Genomic DNA, 19,703 nt, shown 5'->3' on the forward strand with positions numbered 1-19,703 from the left:
CCCTTAAAGGAGAATTACATACTAAAAGGCTTTCTTACCTTTCTTTGTAGTTGTTACGTCCCCACCAAAGAGGTCCAGGTGTTATTTTGTGCAAAAGCTCCTTATTGGCTATTTCCCCTACCATAAGCCCTAAATGAATTGCCTTGAATTGAATGGGAATTGAATGGGGCTATGGGGTGTTGTGCTAATTTGCTTATTTCCATCGCTCAAAATTATAATTTCTTTGTATATATCCTCTCTTCATAATGTAAATAATATCCCAAGCGGCACACTTTACTACTTCTTTCGATGGAAATAAGCGAATTAGCACAACACCCCCATAGCCCCATTCAATTCCCATTCAATGCAATGCAATTCATTGAGGGCTTATGGTAGGGAAAATAGCCAATAACTACAAAGAAAGGTAAGAAAGATAATGAAGAATTCTAGAATGGAATTATCCTTTAATGTAATGTCATGTAAATGTATTCCACTGTCTGACCGTCTGTTTTTACGTTTTGTGTTTCCTGTGAGGACTGCGGATGAAAATTAGCAACTGTGATATATCCGGTATGTATTTAAGTCCATTAATATGCATTGTCCTGTCCAAATAAACAAATAAAGTAACAATTATTCTACATTCTCTAAGTGTGTAGACTTCTGGTGAATTAACTAATGCAGATGTTTGACAATAATTTAATCAGACCAGTGTGTGTCCAGTGGAAACCTCGTATGAATCTGATCTCAGGTCAGAATGGGGTTAATCAGACCAGTGTGTTGTCCAGTGGAAACCTCGTATGAATCTGATCTCAGGTCAGAATGGGTTAATCAGACCAGTGTGTGTCCAGTGGAAACCTCGTATGAATCTGATCTCAGGTCAGAATGGGTTAATCAGACCAGTGTGTGTCCAGTGGAAACCTCGTATGAATCTGATCTCAGGTCAGAATGAGGTTAATCAGACCAGTGTGTGTCCAGTGGAAACCTCGTATGAATCTGATCTCAGGTCAGAATGGGTTAATCAGACCAGTGTGTGTCCAGTGGAAACCTCGTATGAATCTGATCTCAGGTCAGAATGGGTTCATCAGACCAGTGTGTGTCCAGTGGAAACCTCGTATGAATCTGATCTCAGGTCAGAATGGGTTAATCAGACCAGTGTGTGTCCAGTGGAAACCTCGTATGAATCTGATCTCAGGTCAGAATGGGTTAAGTTTAGCTGGGGACCCCCTGGAACCCCCTCAAGGACTTTGAGAACCCCCAAACAACACGAGTCGATTGGCTGTCCTGTCGGCCAATGGCGCGGCCTAGGAGCAGTAGGTGGAGCTGTCCGTCATCTTCAGGCCAATCAGGGCGTCCGGCTGGGCCGAGAGGCGGAGCATGTCCACCTCTAGGGGGTGGAGCCTGCCGGTGACGACCAGCGAATGGAGCGGCTGGCCCAGGTCACATGGGCCAGATGGCGGAGACTGGGCCAGCTGTTGGAGCGTTGCCGTGACGATGCGTTGGTCGTCAGCGCCGACGCGGGCCACGCCCACACACACCGTCTGCTCGTTAAGGGCTTAACGAGGTCACATGACATCAGTTAATTAATTACATCGTTACATCATATAAAAAAGGACCACTTCACCACTTTTGCAAAGAAATATAAGTTAACCCATTTAGGCCTGAAAGAAAAGTCTTTTTTTTATGTATTTTTTTCTGAAAAACCTCATGTTTCTATATCAGTGGTTCTCAATATTTCATGTCAAGAAAACCAAAAAATTTCATGTATTTGGCTGCCGATCCCCATCTGAAAATATGTCATTCCAGGGACCCCCCAGAAGCAAAGATCTGCTATTTTTCAATAGCTAAATTATAACATAATGTTTGAAACACCAAAAGGGGTTCCTGCCCAGAATGGGTTTAAATGACGTTTAGAAGATTTAGAACACTTTCCTGGAGGTCTTTATGTGTGTAATAAATATGTGGTTTTAGATATTTTAGATTGTAGCAGTGAGCCCAGTGTCTCTGATGTCATGGACACTGTGGGCTCACTTCCTTCCTGGACTACAATTCCCATAATGCTTTGGTGCACTGCTCCTCCTTGTGAATAGGGGCGGGGGGGGGGCTTTCTTACTGGGACAACATGTAGTCAAAGGAAGCTCTGAGAAGGAAGGGAAGTGGTCACGTGACTGGGCTGCGCCATGACACTTTCATGGACACTTTCATGGGAGCCAAACTCACACCGGAAGTGCAATGAATACATGGCAGTGAATGGAGCCGGCTGGACCAGCTCATAACAAACATTATAGAGCACCGAAGTCTGACGTCACTTTCAGTAGAGGGCGTCAGTCCCCAGGTTCATGTATTTGTTTAGTTGCATTGAAATCCCCATTCATCCCCCATCATATAACAACTGTGTTTGAAAAATAAACATGTCATCCCGGCCGCTTCACTCATATGGATATGAAGAATCAACTGACTGAGAGAAAACGCTAATGTTACTGCTGCTGAATTAGTTAGACTTTCGCTAGAAGCAGACTGTATCATATATGAGTGACTGACTGTTGCAAACGATACAGAGACACCTCCCTGACAATAATGCCGAGACAGCTTGTTTATTGTTAGACCACAACGCTTATAGTAGACGATATTAAGATCACCCCATGTTATTCTCCATAGAGAAATTACTTCCGCGAACCAGGGGAATCGTCGGGATGAGAGAGTTACGTCAGGACTTCGGTGCTCTATACATGAACGATTGAGACCTTTTGTAAAGTAATCACTTCTGGAAAATAACAGAAGACATCATTATCACAGGTTGTTTTCTAAATCACGTACTTTTCGATGTGCACAGTATATCATTTTATCTGAGGATCTAAACAGCAGCAGGTATATCGTTTCTGGCTCCCAAGTATCGCGAGATTTGGCTGCCCAGACAGGAAACGGTGGGAAGTCTCGCGATACTTGGTGCGTTCAGAAATGTACTTTGTACTTTATGGTATCTCTATTTTTATAGAGATACCATACCTCTATAACAATTACACAGTGTACACATCGAATAACAACACAGCAGACAATAATGTGTTACATGTCTTCTGTTATTTTCCAGAAGTGATTACTTTACAAAAGGTCTCAATTGTTCATAAATAATGTTTGTTCATGAGCTGGTCACTGAGCTCTCATTGACTCCAGTGTTCATGAGCTGGTCACTGAGCTCTCATTGACTCCAGTGTTCATGAGCTGGTCACTGAGCTCTCATTGACTCCAGTGTTCATGAGCTGGTCACTGAGCTCTCATTGACTCCAGTGTTCATGAGCTGGTCACTGAGCTCTCATTGACTCCAGTGTTCATGAGCTGGTCACTGAGCTCTCATTGACTCCAGTGTTCATGAGCTGGTCACTGAGCTCTCATTGACTCCAGTGTTCATGAGCTGGTCACTGAGCTCTCATTGACTCCAGTGTTCATGAGCTGGTCACTGGGCTCTCATTGACTCCAGTGTTCATGAGCTGGTCACTGAGCTCTCATTGACTCCAGTGTTCATGAGCTGGTCACTGAGCTCTCATTGACTCCAGTGTTCATGAGCTGGTCACTGAGCTCTCATTGACTCCAGTGTTCATGAGCTCGTCACTGAGCTCTCATTGACTCCAGTGTTCATGAGCTGGTCACTGGGCTCTCATTGACGTCAGGGTAGTTTGGCTCCCATGAAAGTGTCCATGAAAGTGTTATGGCGCAGCCCAGTCATGTGACCACTTCGCTTCCTTGATGTAGTCCAGGAAGGAAGTGAACCCAGTGTCCATGACATCATAGATGACATCACTGTTAAGTCATGTTTTCGAGACAGATGACAGAACATTTAATTTAATCAAAACTCTACATTTATTTACTCCAAATCTCTGAGTGGCATAAACGTTCTCCGTCCTATCAAACAGTAACGCTCGACGCTCAGGACGGAGATTAATAAAAGGACGGAGATTAATAAAAGGACGGAGATTTATTGATATCAAAACCGATCGCATCGTTCCACAGGCTGGGAGCGTCGCTCCACAGGCTGGGAGCGTCGCTCCACAGGCTGGGAGCGTCGCTCCACAGGCTGGGAGCGCATCGCTCCACAGGCTGGGAGCGACGCTCCACAGGCTGGGAGCGTCGCTCCACAGGCTGGGAGCGTCGCTCCACAGGCTGGGAGCGTCCCTCCACAGGCTGGGAGCGTCATCCGGTTGGGACGTCATCCAAAATGTCCCCCCCCCCATTTTAGCCGATGAGATGGAAAATCTCTCAAAACGTGAAATACTCTTGATCTAAATAAATGGGTTAAAGGTTAAAGGTCATAAGACTGACTGACAGCTGTCACTCACTCACCTAGCTCCTCCCCCTGTTCCCTCCTGTTGCAGATGATTGACAGCAGCTGCTCGGCGGCCTGAGTGACGGACATGAACCTGGGAGGCTCGAACACCTGGCGACCCCTAGGGGCAAAGGTCAAGAGATCAAACACCTGGCGACCCCTAGGGGCAAAGGTCAAGAGGTCAAACATCTGGTGACCTCTAGAGGGCAAAGGTCAATAGGTCAAAATGTTTATTACATGTTGACAGTTTAGGAATTTCATGATTTTTGGGGGGGGGGGGGAATTATGCTGAAAATTGTTTGAAATGTCTTCTTTTGCATTTTTGAAAATATTTGATGCTCGGTGGCCGATCGATCGTGGCCGATCACCGATCGATCGGATCGGATCGGCCGCGCAAAATCCACCGATCCGCGAAACCGATCAACAAAGCAAAAAGCTGTGCAGTTTTACATCCAAAATAATGTGTCACTTTCTCGGTTCGGCACCGCTACTGGAGAAATATAGCGCTGTCGAAGGCAGCGCAACTAAAATCTCCCCCTCACACACCCCAGGGAGAGGGAGAGAAAAGAGAGACAGAGCGAGAGAGCACGCACGTCTTTACCCCAGCGAGGGAGGGGGGAGAGAGAGAGAAAAGAGAGAGAGAGCGAGAGAGAGCACGCACGTCTTTACCCCAGCGAGGGAGGGAGACGGAGAGAAAGGGAGAGAGGCTGCTCCAGTCCAGTCATTACCTTTTTTCTCATTGACCAGCAGAAAAGTGAGCAAACTATAATCCTTGTGCCCTGATACAACTTTCTTGGAAATGTGCTGGTTGCCTGCAGTTGCAGGCAGCCAGCCAGTAAGATGAGCCTGTGCATTTCACGGTTTTCACCCTGTATAACTTGAACGCATAGGCAAGGCAATCAATACCATTAATTAATGACAGCTGTGTAGGCGCGATGAGTCTAATGTTGTGTGTGTGTCACACCAAAAGTGGTGACCTGATTATATAAGTCACCTGGTGACACACACGGCTTCTATACAATGCGTTGTCAACACATGCTGAGTTGACAAAGATTGACAGATTTCGGAGAAGACTGCTAGTTTATCCTTTAGTAATTAGGCTGTGGAAGTATTCACACTACTTTAGTGTGGATTTATTGGTATTGGCAATTTAAGGAAAGAAGGAGGAGGAGGAGGAGGTGATCAAGCAGCTCCACAACACCACAACGTTACATTGGTAGGCTCAAGGCTGCATTTCTTTCCCTTGTTTTTCTCTCGAGGGTGCATGGGATGATGGGAGCCCCTCCAGCAGGCTAGGGAGCCCCGCTCAGGTTAGCGGAAAATGACCGCGGGGCGCGGGTTGCCAGGTTTTTTTTATAAGTAAAAAAATATATATATATATATATATATTAATAAAAATATTAATAGAAATATTAAAAAAGATCGGGATCGGAATCGGCCGATCTTAAAAAAAAAGATTGGTGATCGGGATCGGCCCCCAAAAACGTGATCGGAGCATCCCTAATTATTATGTTTTTCTTTTTCAAAAATAATAATAATTCAGTCAACGTAAAAATGTTTTTTTTTTTAAAAGGGTCGACGACCCACAGCTTGGGAACCGCTGGTCCAATCAGCAGGCTCGTTAACACTCATTAGCATAACGAACCGATGGTCCAATCAGGAGGCTCGTTAACACTCATTAGCATAACGAACCGATGGTCCAATCAGCAGGCTCGATTAACATAACAAGCTGTTCCCATCATGCATTGCACACCCACGTCTAGACCAGCAAGTTCATTTACATAGAAACCAGTGTGTGTGTGTGTGTGTGTGTGTGTGTGTGTGTGTGTGTGTGTGACTGTGTGTGTGTGTGTGTGTGTGCGCGTGTGTGTGTGTGTGACTGTGTGTGTGTGTGTGCGTGTGTGTGCGTGCATTACCTCATCAAGTTCTCCACAGACTGCTCTTTGACTTTGATGTCTGACGGAGAGAGAGAGACATGTGACCTTAATGACCCCGTGCACACAAACACACACACACACACACACACACACACACACACACACACACACACACACACACACACACACACACACACACACACACACACACACACACACACACACACACACACACACACACACACACACACACACACACACACACACACACACACAGCTGATCCCCCACTTGGGACCAGTGTGTGTGTGTTTAGTCATTTATCAGACGCTCTTCAGAGTGATTTACAGTAAGCAGAACACCACATGGTGATAAAATACATCACATAGAAACAGTCTTCTAGGATCATACATTAGCTAAAGAACCTAACAGTATAATATCTATATAATGAAACTATGAGTCTACACTATAGAGTGCTTTAATGTCTACATAAAATCCTATCTAAGTTACATAAGTTGAGTCTTTGCATTCGCCTGTAAGGTCGTCGAGGCTAGGGGAGTGTGTGTGTGTGTGTGTGTGTGTGTGTGTGTGTGTGTGTGTGCATGTGTGTGCATTCGTGCTTGCGAGCGTGCAACTGTGAATGTGTGTGTGTAACTCTGTGTGTGTGTGTGTGTACGCGTGCATGTACGTGTGTGTAACTGTGTGTGTGTGTGTGTGTGTAACTCTGTGTGTGTGTGTAACTCTGCGTGTGTGTGTGTGTGTAACTGTGTGTGTGTGTGACTCTGTGTGTGTGTGTAACTCTGTGTGTGTGTGTGTGTGTAACTCTGTGTGTGTGTGTGTGTAACTCTGCGTGTGTGTGTGTGTGTAACTGTGTGTGTGTGTGTGTGTGTAACTCTGTGTGTGTGTGTAACTCTGTGTGTGTGTGTGTGTGTAACTCTGTGTGTGTGTGTGTGTGTAACTCTCTGTGTGTGTGTGTGTGTGTGTGTGTGTGTGTAACTCTGTGTGTGTGTGTGTGTGTATGCGTGCATGTACGTGTGTGTAACTGTGTGTGTATTTCCATATAAACGGTGACTCTGTGAGAAAGCATAACTGTCCATATCTTTATTATTTCCTTCACTGATCAGCGTGATGTCATTACTGTACATTACTGTACAACTGATATCACTTTATTGACCGTCTGAACGGTAATGTTCTGATGTTCCGGTTATTAAACACAGAGCCGGAGCTACAGACTCACTCCTAATCTAAACTATGGAATGAACTTCCCATTGCAGTCAGAACTACAGACTCACTCCCAATCTAAACTATGGAATGAACTTCCCATTGCAGTCAGAACTACAGACTCACTCCCTATCTAAACTATGGAATGAACTTCCCATTGCAGTCAGAACTACAGACTCACTCCCAATCTAAACTATGGAATGAACTTCCCATTGCAGTCAGAACTACAGACTCACTCCCAATCTAAACTATGGAATGAACTTCCCATTGCAGTCAGAACTACAGACTCACTCCCAATCTAAACTATGGAATGAACTTCCCATTGCAGTCAGAACTACAGACTCACTCCCAATCTAAACTATGGAATGAACTTCCCATTACAGTCAGAACTACAGACTCACTCCCAATCTAAACTATGGAATGAACTTCCCATTGCAGTCAGAACTACAGACTCACTCCCAATCTAAACTATATGGAACGAACTTCCCATTGCAGTCAGAACTACAGACTCACTTCCAATCTAAACTATGGAATGAACTTCCCATTGCAGTCAGAACTACAGACTCACTCCCAATCTTCCACCGCAGTCTGAAAACCCACCTCTTCAGACTCCATCTTAGCCCGTAGCCCCTCCCCTAGCCTCGACGACCTTACAGGCGTATGCAAAGACTCAACTTATGTAACTTATAGATTTATAATGTAGCATTTTATATAGACATATTACATATAGACATATAGTCTACACATATAGCACACTATCGAGTATACTCATAACTTCACTGTACAGAATGATATTCTACTATCAGATAGGGATTTAACCAATTTAGGCCTGACTTTTTGCGTGAAAATGTATTTTTAAAATGTCTTTTTTTCTGAAAAACCTCATGTTTCTAAAAATTAAATGTAATATGCCTCCGCCCTCCCATCTGAAAATATGTTGTTCCAGGGACCTCCCCAAAAGCAAAGATTTGAGTTAAAAACGTTTTTCACATTTTCACGATTTTTCAAAAATAGCAGACCTACAAGCTCGTAGCTTGTGAGCTTGTAGGTCTGCTATGTTTCAATAGCTAAATTATAACAATGTTTAAAACACCAAAAGGGGTTCCTGCCCCAAAATGGGTTAAGCGACTAGTGGACTATTCATTCAAAACGCTATTGAAGGTTCCAAAATCTCGCCTTATTACAAAAGGCGAGCGGGGCCTTTGCTGTAGGGGCCCCTCGGCTGTGGAACTCACTGCTGTAGGGGCCCCTCGGCTGTGGAACTCACTGCTGTAGGGGCCCCTCAGGCTGTGGAACTCACTGCTGTAGGGGCCCCTCAGGCTGTGGAACTCACTGCTGTAGGGGCCCCTCGGCTGTGGAACTCACTGCTGTAGGGGCCCCTCAGCTGTGGAACTCACTGCTGTAGGGGCCCCTCAGCTGTGGAACTCACTAACTCTGGGGGAGCCCACAGGGATCGAACCGGGAACCTTGCGGTTCCCATCCAGCCACTCTACCACTGAGCCACCGCCGCCACGCCCTAGTGGCCACTCTACCCCCGAGGTAGTTAAACAACTAGTCGACTAGTAAAAATCACCAGGGTTCCCCAATTAATTTTCCTCAAGGGCCATATTTTGACTAGCGTACCAGGCTGGGGGCCGAGTCTTCACGCGCGAGGTCGAGGTCTTGCCCTGAAAATTCATTTTCAGGGCAAGACCCCATTTGAAAAGGATGCCCAGTTTGACATGCATATAGGCTACTGACCCCCATGTAATGCCATTTAGGTTCTTGGTTTACTTTTTTTTTTTTATCCCACGATTGTGTAACCCAGCTTTACTGATGGTCCTTGATGTCTGTTTCTATGTGATGTATTGTATTACATTGTGTTGTTCTTGCTACTGTAAGTCTTACTGTAAATCTCTCTGGATTAAGAGTCTGAGATACATGACCACATTGTAAATTGTAGCCTTCCTCTAGCACTGCTTTCACTTCCTGGGTTTTATCCAATCACGGTTTATCAAAATGCCATCCGTACCAATTCCAGCCAATCGGGAGAGAGCGAGAGGATGGACAAACACGTGAAACTGTGTGTGTGTGTGTGTGTGTGTGCGTGCGTGCGTGCGTTACCTAACAGACACAGCGTGTGTAAGCCCATGTTTCTGTTCTTCTGGATCTTGTCATAGAAACTCTCAGGTTTCCAGTTCTCTGTCCAGAAAACGATGGACACCGTCTCCCCGAAGTTATACAGCTACACACACACACACACACACACACGCACACACACACACACACACACACACACACACAGTAAACTAAATAAAACTGGGTTTTACAGTAATAATATTATTGTCATTTAATATTAGTATTATCTTCGTCCAAACAGCAGCCAACCAAAAGCTACCTCACCTCATCTGCATATATATACCCCTCCCCCCGCATTAGCATAACGGACGAGGAACCGCCCACACCACTGGGTGCTCATTGGAGGTTTTAACGAGGGGGGTGCTCAGCTGGGGCCCCCAGCCGGCCAGCGAGGAAGGGGGGGCCCTTCTCTCTCTCTCTCTAGAGGGGGGTGGGGACAATGGAGTGTGTGACAGCTCAATGAGGGGCCCGTTATGGATGGGGCTACGTAAACAGATGGGTGGTCCCATCGGGACATTAATGTTCCATTGTCACCTGGTGGTGATTTTGGTTCATTTAGTCGTAATTACAATTTACAATTTAGGCATTTATCAGACGCTCTTAATCCAAGAACAAAAAGCATGGGAATACATCACAAAAACATTTATCATGAAACATGCGTAAGTTAAGAAAGTAACAGTGGAATATCTATATAATGAAACTATACATATATACTATACTATGCTATACATATGTACTACGACGTGCTATGACTACATACAATGCAATTATAGTGCTGTCTACATAACATGCTATAAGTCTGTATCAAATGCTATCTAAGTCTACAGAAATGCTATCTAAGGGGGTAGGGTAAGTGCTATGGGCCATGATGGAGTCTGAAAAGGTGGGTTTTCAGACTACGGCGGAAGATTGGGAGTGATGCTGCAGTTCTGACTGCAATGGGAAGTGCATTCCACAGTTTTGGAGCCAGAAGGGAGAAGAGTTTGGGACGTGTGGAGCGTTGTCCCGGCGTTTTTAGTGAGGGTACTTCCAGCTTCCCTGCGTTGGCAGTCCCTTCCTAACCTCTCGTCTACTAGTCCCTTCCTAACCTCCTGTCCACTAGTCCCTTCCTAACCTCTTGTCCACTAGTCCCTTCCTAACCTCTCGTCCACTAGTCCCTTCCTAACCTCTTGTCCACTAGTCCCTTCCTATAACCTCTTGTCCACTAGTCCCTTCCTATAACCTCTTGTCCACTAGTCCCTTCCTATAACCTCTTGTCCACTAGTCCCTTCCTATAACCTCTTGTCCACTAGTCCCTTCCTAACCTCTTGTCCACTAGTCCCTTCCTAACCTCTTGTCCACTACATTTGTACATTTGTAGTTTTAGTCACCATAGCTTAGTACAGTACAGCATATGTACAGTATACTAATGCTACATGATGTCATTTATAAAGTACAGTATATGTACAGTATACTAATGCTACATGATGTCATTTATAAAGTACAGTATATGTACAGTATACTAAGGCTACATGATGTCATTTATAAAGTCAGTTTTATTTCCAGACATACAGATATTCTACTGTTAAACAGTTTCTATTTCTATGTATGTGAAGTATCACCATGTGTTGTTACTGTAAGTCTATGTATGTGATGTATCACCATGTGTTGTTACTGTAAGTCTATGTATGTGATGTATCACCATGTGTTGTTACTGTAAGTCTATGTATGTGATGTATCACCATGTGTTGTTCTGCTTACTGTAAGTCTACTGTATATATGTGATGTATTTTATCACCATGTGTTGTTACTGTAAGTCTATGTATGTGATGTATTTTATCACCATGTGATGTTACTGTAAGTCTATGTATGTGATGTATTTTATCACCATGTGTTGTTACTGTAAGTCTATGTATGTGATGTATTTTATCACCATGTGTTGTTACTGTAAGTCTATGTATGTGATGTATTTTATCACCATGTGATGTTACTGTAAGTCTATGTATGTGATGTATTTTATCACCATGTGTTGTTACTGTAAGTCTATGTATGTGATGTATTTTATCACCATGTGTTGTTACTGTAAGTCTATGTATGTGATGTATTTTATCACCATGTGTTGTTACTGTAAGTCTATCTATGTGATGTGAGCGCTATGAGCTTGTAGATCTGCTATTTTATCTGTAGGCTACAGATACTGGTACTGTTGTGTACCCAAGAGAACAGATCTGCAAGCTGTCGACATGCCATCGAGCGGCATGTTGATTGTTTGTACGTCTGTTCTTTTGGTTCGGCAACGCACATTACGCTGGTATGTGGGTTTGAGAGGCAATGATTAATGTAAACTATATAGGCCTACAGTAACCTAGTAGATTATAGCCAAGTTAACAGTTGTCATAATATTGTATAGCTCTGTTCTGGACTGTTGCACAACGTTAGCCAACGGTGAATGATGAAAAAGTTCCACTTTGTTAACAGGACAGTATTGGACATATTTGGACAACATTGCTTTTAATTGATCCTTTATTTTTTGTTATTCATGTCCTCACTGTATTGCGTTACTGCTTGTTTTTTAATGTCGTTGCCTTGCTTTTCTTTTATTCTCCATTGTTCTGTAAAGCACTTTGAGCTGCATTTCATGTCATGAAAGGTGCTATACAAATAAAGTTTTATTATTATTATTATTATTATATTAACTGTGTCACATCAGAGGATCGCTGCTACTTTGATTCAGAAGATGTTTACTCACCCTGGAAACCATTAGAATGTTTATCCGCCATTATCCGCCAATTAACGTGAGTTACATAAATCCTTTATTTCAGCGACTATTAGTCCGTTCTGTGACACACTCGTCTCAACAATAAGCACGACGCCGCCAAATAGTGGCATCTTTCTTTTTTTCACTCAGGCCTAACATTATGGTAATTGTTAGGGTCGGGTCGAGCCTCGGGCCGACCCAGTTAGGGTAGGGGGTTATGGTACCTGTAGTCCATAGGGTAGGGGGTTATGGTAGTTGTAGTCCATAGGGTAGGGGGTTATGGTACCTGTAGTCCAGAACATCCCACAGCGTTCATGATGGAGGCGTTGTGAACCACCCGGTATGGTATCCCACACTGCACTGCTCTCAGAACCAGGTCGCTGTGGGTCGTTGCACTGTTGAGACAGGCACACACACACACACACACACACACACACACACACACACACACACACACACACACACACACACACACACACACACACACACACACACACACACACACACACACACACACACACACACACACACACACACACACACACACACACACACACACAGTAAAACCCAGATCATGCATTTCAGACAAATCAGAACAAAGAGGAGTGATTTTCAGTTCCAGCTAGGAGAACGCAAATTACAGTATGTTGAAAATTACAAATATCTGGGTCTTAACTTGGATGAACATTTACTTTATGAATATGGTACATCGGTATTGGCAGGATCTGCAGGTAGGGCCCTATAGGTGGCATAATAGCCTAAACTAAACAGCTGGGTGATTTGGGATATGCTGCCTACTCCAAACTGTTTCACACGTGTGTCTGCCCTGTCATGGATTATATGGGGCTCAAACATGAATATGAAGGGACAAATGGTTCAGAATAGAGCCATACGGTACTTTTTAGGAGTGCACAAATTTGCGCCTGTATTAGCAATAACAGGAGACATGGTTTGGGAGCCGTGTGAGATAAGGTGGAGAGGCAGCATGATGGCCTCATGGAACAGACTAATCAGAATGCCAGAGAACAGAGTTGCTAGGAAGATTTTCAACTGGGATGTATCAGTAAAAGGTGCATGGGCGAGTGCAATAGAGGACACTCTTGTACGAACTGGGTTACGTGACAGTTTTCTAAATAACAGCGTTGTAAACATCTCCATGGTTAAAGACACACTTTATAGTTTATTTCAGAACAAATGGTCACAGGACATATTGTACAAACCAAAGTTGAGAACATTTGTTACGATAAAAAGCTGGTACGCTAGTGAAAAGTATGTTTGTGCCCCATTATCCAAAAGACAAAGATCCCTATGTGCCCAACTTCGTTCTGGGGTCTTGCCCTTTCACCTTGAGACTGGGAGGCATAGAGGAGTTGTGACGAAGCACATTTTAATGTTTCTCTACTTTGTTTTCATTATACATGTTGTTATTTATGAAAAGAAATATAACGTGTGATGCATAGTATTATCTCCTATTCGCAAGAGTGGTAATGGGCCTCGAACAGTGTGAGTGACAGGTGACAGAAACTGATGTCACCACCCACACGAGATTACATAGGGAGGAAGTGACACACGGGGAACTGGGGGAAAACAGCTGAATGAATGTGTAGGCCTACACGGGAGAAGAGGAGCGCCAGGTAGCAGTCAGATTGATGTATTAAGTTTGATCGCGCTATCTGCAGCCGTTAACAGGACTAGGGAGAGCGACAGGGACAGACTGCAAGTGTTTGGTTTGATGATACACCGTTTTGTTTGACAGTATACATATGCAGCTTCTCTATATAAATAATTTGAACTATATCCCTACGAATCTGTCGTTTAATTTTCCTTAGTTAATAATTTGCCTTAAGATACAAGGGGGCGATTGTTACAGAGTTACAGAAGAAGAACGTATTTGCACCTACTGTGATATAAATGATATTGAGAATGAGTTCCATTTTCTTTTCTATTGCCCGTATCATGAGCTACGTCAGAAGTTATTTAACAGATGTAAAAATATAGACCTGATGTGATGCAGAGCGACTGAGATGGATTTTCGAACAAAAGATATTTGCATTAGCAGAATATATAGAGAAAGCTTGGGACATACGGAAAAAGAAAACTTATATGTGATGTATTTTATTTTATGATAATGCTTATTTCTGTTTTTGTTTTGATCAAATACTTGGTGTAACTTCTGTGTGGGAAGTGAAACGTGATATTGTTTATTTATGTTGGCGGTGTCTTATAATCCCGTAAGGGATGGGTCTTAACGACAAGACACGAAAATAAAAATTAATTAATTAATTCATCCATTCATTCACACACACACATACACACTTAACCCCCTCATAAACGGACAATAATCAAAGAAATTCCATGAATTGTAAAACAGTAGTGGGAATAGCAGATCTACAAGTTCACGCCTCTCTCTCTCTCTCTCTCTCTCTCTCTCTCTCTCTCTCTCTCTCTTCTCTCTCTCTCTCTCTCTCTCTCTCTCTCCTCTCTCTCTCTCTCTCTCTCTCTCTCTCTCTCTCTCTCTCTCTCTCTCTCTCTCTCTCTCTCTCTCTCCCCCTCTCCCCCTCTCCCCCTCCCCCCCTCCCTCCCTCCCTCCCTCCCCCCAATCCTGTAATTATCTTCATAAAGAATCTCTGGTCAGCTCAACAGGCTGATGTCAGCCTTCTGGAGGAAACCACAGGCCTTCTGCATGTCCTTCTGCTGAGAGAAACCCACAGGCCTTTTGCTCAGACCTCAACACATGGAGGCAGCCAGAATACATTGGGTCTTATCATCTCTCCTTCTGCTCAGACCTCAGCACATGGAGGCAGCTTCTATCCTTCTATCCTTCTATCCACTAGGCCAGAATACATTCTGTTTTACCCTCACTAAAAACGCCGGGACAACGCTCCACACGTCCCAAACTCTTCTCCCTTCTGGCTCCAAAACTGTGGAATGCACTTCTCATCGCAGTCAGAACTGCAGCATCACTCCCAATCTTCCGCCGTAGTCTGAAAACCCACCTTTTCAGACTCCATCATGGCCCATAGCACTTACCCTAACCCCTTAAGATAGCATTTCTGTAGACTTAGATAGCATTTGACACAGACTTATAGCATGTTATGTAGACAGCACTATAATTGCATTGTATGTAGTCATAGCACGTCATAGTACATATGTATAGCATAGTAGTATATATGTATAGTTTATATGTATAGTTTCATTATATAGATATTCCACTGTTACTTTCTTAACTTACGCATGTTTCATGATAAATGCTTTTTATGTGATGTATTCCCATGCTTTTTTGTTCTTGCTCAACCCATTTTAGGCAGGAACCCATTTTGGTGTTAGCATTATGTTATGCTTTAGCTATTGAAAAATAGCAGATCTACAAACTCATAGCGCGCCACCGAGTGGCGCGCTACGAGCTTGTAGGTCTGATATTTTTGAAAAATCGAAGAACGACTGACATAGAAACATAGCTTTTTCAGAAAACTGTCAGAATGGGTTAATGTAAATCGCTCTGGATTAAGAGCGTCTGCTAAATGCCTAAATTGTAAATTGTAATCATCTATTTACTGCACATCTCCTGGAAACCACATCTTCATCATCATCTTCATCATCATCATCATCATCCTTCTATACATCATTCATATCCTCCTGTAATGTCATTCATGTGTAATGTCATGTTTTTATGTTCTGAGTCTAACCCTAACCCCAGGAAGACACCAGCTAATGTCATGTTTTTATGTTGAGTCTAACCCTAACCCCAGGAAGACTATCTGCTAATGTCATGTTGTTATGTTGAGTCTAACCCTAAACCCAGGAAGACTATCTGCTAATGTCATGTTTTTATGTTGAGTCTAACCCTAACCCCAGGAAGACACCAGCTAATGTCATGTTTTTATGTTGAGTCTAACCCTAACCCCAGGAAGACTATCTGCTAATGTCATGTTTTTATGTTGAGTCTAACCCTAAACCCAGGAAGACTATCTGCTAATGTCATGTTTTTATGTTGAGTCTAACCCTAAACCCAGGAAGACTATCTGCTAATGTCATGTTGTTATGTTGAGTCTAACCCTAACCCCAGGAAGACTATCTGCTAATGTCATGTTTTTATGTTGAGTCTAACCCTAACCCCAGGAAGACTATCTGCTAATGTCATGTTTTTATGTTGAGTCTAACCCTAAACCCAGGAAGACTATCTGCTAATGTCATGTTTTTATGTTGAGTCTAACCCTAAACCCAGGAAGACTATCTGCTAATGTCATGTTTTTATGTTGAGTCTAACCCTAACCCCAGGAAGACTATCTGCTAATGTCATGTTTTTATGTTGAGTCTAACCCTAAACCCAGGAAGACTATCTGCTAATGTCATGTTGTTATGTTGAGTCTAACCCTAACCCCAGGAAGACTATCTGCTAATGTCATGTTTTTATGTTGAGTCTAACCCTAACCCCAGGAAGACTATCTGCTAATGTCATGTTTTTATGTTGAGTCTAACCCTAAACCCAGGAAGACTATCTGCTAATGTCATGTTTTTATGTTGAGTCTAACCCTAAACCCAGGAAGACTATCTGCTAATGTCATGTTGTTATGTTGAGTCTAACCCTAACCCCAGGAAGACTATCTGCTAATGTCATGTTTTTATGTTGAGTCTAACCCTAACCCCAGGAAGACTATCTGCTAATGTCATGTTTTTATGTTGAGTCTAACCCTAAACCCAGGAAGACTATCTGCTAATGTCATGTTTTTATGTTGAGTCTAACCCTAAACCCAGGAAGACTATCTGCTAATGTCATGTTTTTATGTTGAGTCTAACCCTAACCCCAGGAAGACTATCTGCTAATGTCATGTTTTTATGTTGAGTCTAACCCTAAACCCAGGAAGACTATCTGCTAATGTCATGTTGTTATGTTGAGTCTAACCCTAACCCCAGGAAGACTATCTGCTAATGTCATGTTTTTATGTTGAGTCTAACCCTAACCCCAGGAAGACTATCTGCTAATGTCATGTTTTTATGTTGAGTCTAACCCTAACCCCAGGAAGACTATCTGCTAATGTCATGTTTTTATGTTCTGAGTCTAACCTAACCCCAGGAAGACACCAGCTAATGTCATGTTTTTATGTTGAGTCTAACCCTAACCCCATGAAGACTAGCAGCTTCTAATGGGGATCCTAATAAAACTCTATACATCCATCCAGGCCACAACATAAGGATAAGACTGTCCCGTCTTATCCACAATCATTGGTAAGCGACAGAAACAATTAGAGGGAGAGTACAGATTTTAAGCTGTATGAAATACATATACATATGAAATTGCAACATAGTGGTTGCAATTGACGAGAGTTCCGTGGTGGGAGTTCTGCTCTGGTTTTGGTCAATATTAAGTAGTTCCGGTCATTGTGTGTGGGGCACTATGTTCATTGTGTCCATATCACTACGCCCAAAAAATAGTTCCATGTGATAGAGGGGTCAAAGTTTTTTTATATATTAGTTTTTTGCGGCTTACGCCTTTTATTGGTTTTTGAAGGGACAGACAGTAGGCTGACAGGAAACAGGAGAGAGATGGGGGAAGACATGCAGTAAAGGCCGTGTCGGGCTCGGGAGTCGAACCCGCGGCACACTGCGACTGGATTATACCAGTCGGGTGCCCAGACGCCTGGGCCAGAGGGGTCAAAGTTGAACGAAAGTTGCACTAATATTTTAGAAATAGGTCAACAATACGTGCGTGCGTGCGTGTGTGCGTGCGCTCACCCAAAAGGATCTCCCACCACCAGAAAAGCCACGTCAGAAACATCGGCTCCTTTAAGGATCTCATCAGCTCCTTGTTCCACCATCTCTCTGTCCGCTACGATCAGCTTTATGCCGTAATACTCCTCCTGAAACATATCAATAAATGATCAATACATGATCAATACATGATCATCAGCTCCTTGTTCCAGCATCTCTCTGTCTGCTACGAGCAGCTTTATGCCGTAATACTCCTCCTGAAACATATCAATAAATGATCAATACATGATCAATACATGATCATCACCTCCTTGTTCCACCATCTCTCTGTCCGCTATGATCAGTTTAATACCGTAAAACTCCTCCTGTACATACAATACATGATCAATACATTATGCCATGTCTAAAGCAAAGCAAAGTTACTATGTTTACCCAGGGTAACTGGACTAAGCTCAAGAACTTGTTTACAGCCAGGCCCTGCTCATAGAACATTTCATGGTAGGGGTTAAATGCCTTGCTCAAGGGCACTTCAGCGGTGGTAATTTTAACGTGCCGGTCCGGGGATACGAACTAGCGAGTAGCGACCTTCCGATATCAAGACCGCTCCGCAAACCGTTCGGCCACCGCTGCCCACTAACATCCCTGTTAGTGTGCTTTGTCACCCTCTACAGACATGGAAGAGAGGACATAGAACCTGGCCCCATCAGAAGGCCAGGTGTAGTTGAAGAGAGGACATTAAACCTGGCCATCAGAAGGCCAGGTGTAGTTGAGGAGGACATTAAACCTGGCCATCAGAAGGCCAGGTGTAGTTGAGGAGGACATTAAACCTGGCCATCAGAAGGCCAGGTGTAGTTGAGGAGGACATTAAACCTGGCCATCAGAAGGCCAGGTGTAGTTGAGGAGGACATTAAACCTGGCCATCAGAAGGCCAGGTGTAGTTGAGGAGGACATTAAACCTGGCCATCAGAAGGCCAGGTGTAGTTGAGGAGGACATTAAACCTGGCCATCAGAAGGCCAGGTGTAGTTGAGGAGAGGACATTAAACCTGGCCATCAGAAGGCCAGGTGTAGTTGAGGAGAGGACATTAAACCTGGCCATCAGAAGGCCAGGTGTAGTTGAGGAGAGGACATTAAACCTGGCCATCAGAAGGCCAGGTGTAGTTGAGGAGGACATTAAACCTGGCCATCAGAAGGCCAGGTGTGTAGTCCCAAATCCCAAATATTTGTAAACAAAATGCACATGTCTGTAAACAAATCCCAAAATATTTGTAAACAAACAAATGTTTGTAAACAAATCCCAAATGTTTGTAAACAAATACCAACATGTTTGTAAACAAATCACAAATGTTTGCAAACAAATACCAAAATGTTTGTAAAGAAATACCAAATGTTTGTAAACAAATACCAAATGTGTGTAAACAAACAAATGTTTGCAAACAAAACACCAATATGTTTGTAAACAAATCCACAATGTAGGTAAACAAATCACACATGTTTGTAGACAAACCCTAAAATGTTTGTAAACAAACCCTGCAATGTTTTGTAAACACGTCCTTGAACGTTGGTGGTAATAACGCGTCCAGGACATGCCTCAGACTTCTCCTCAGGAGACTTGGGTCAGATCTGAAGCCATTTTATTTGGCGTTAGGAACCCGTTGTGACAGCATGCCCTTGCTGACGTCCACGATACCCCATCTGAAGATATTCAAGGCCCTATTTTGAAACAAAAACATTTTTGAATAGTTCAACTA

General features: G+C 43.4%; 1 protein-coding gene across 2 annotated transcripts in view; it reads right to left on the bottom strand.

The window, feature by feature from the left end:
* Nucleotides 1-1,226: 1,226 nt before the first annotated feature.
* Nucleotides 1,227-19,703, bottom strand: part of dph5 (diphthamide biosynthesis 5) — a 19,572-nt gene continuing 1,095 nt past the window's right edge. For both annotated transcript variants that reach the window (XM_083767223.1, XM_083767224.1), the window contains 6 exons: nt 17,979-18,103; nt 12,532-12,640; nt 9,494-9,614; nt 6,211-6,250; nt 4,312-4,415; nt 1,227-1,531 (listed from right to left, as the gene is read on the bottom strand). In XM_083767223.1, the coding sequence (XP_083623349.1) occupies nt 1,281-1,531; nt 4,312-4,415; nt 6,211-6,250; nt 9,494-9,614; nt 12,532-12,640; nt 17,979-18,103 (750 nt within the window). In that variant the 3' untranslated portion in view covers nt 1,227-1,280. The remainder of the gene's footprint in view (nt 1,532-4,311; nt 4,416-6,210; nt 6,251-9,493; nt 9,615-12,531; nt 12,641-17,978; nt 18,104-19,703) is intronic.

The sequence above is a fragment of the Protomyctophum parallelum genome, assembly GCF_964188405.1.
Source record: "Protomyctophum parallelum genome assembly, chromosome: 6".
Lineage (NCBI taxonomy): Eukaryota > Metazoa > Chordata > Actinopteri > Myctophiformes > Myctophidae > Protomyctophum > Protomyctophum parallelum.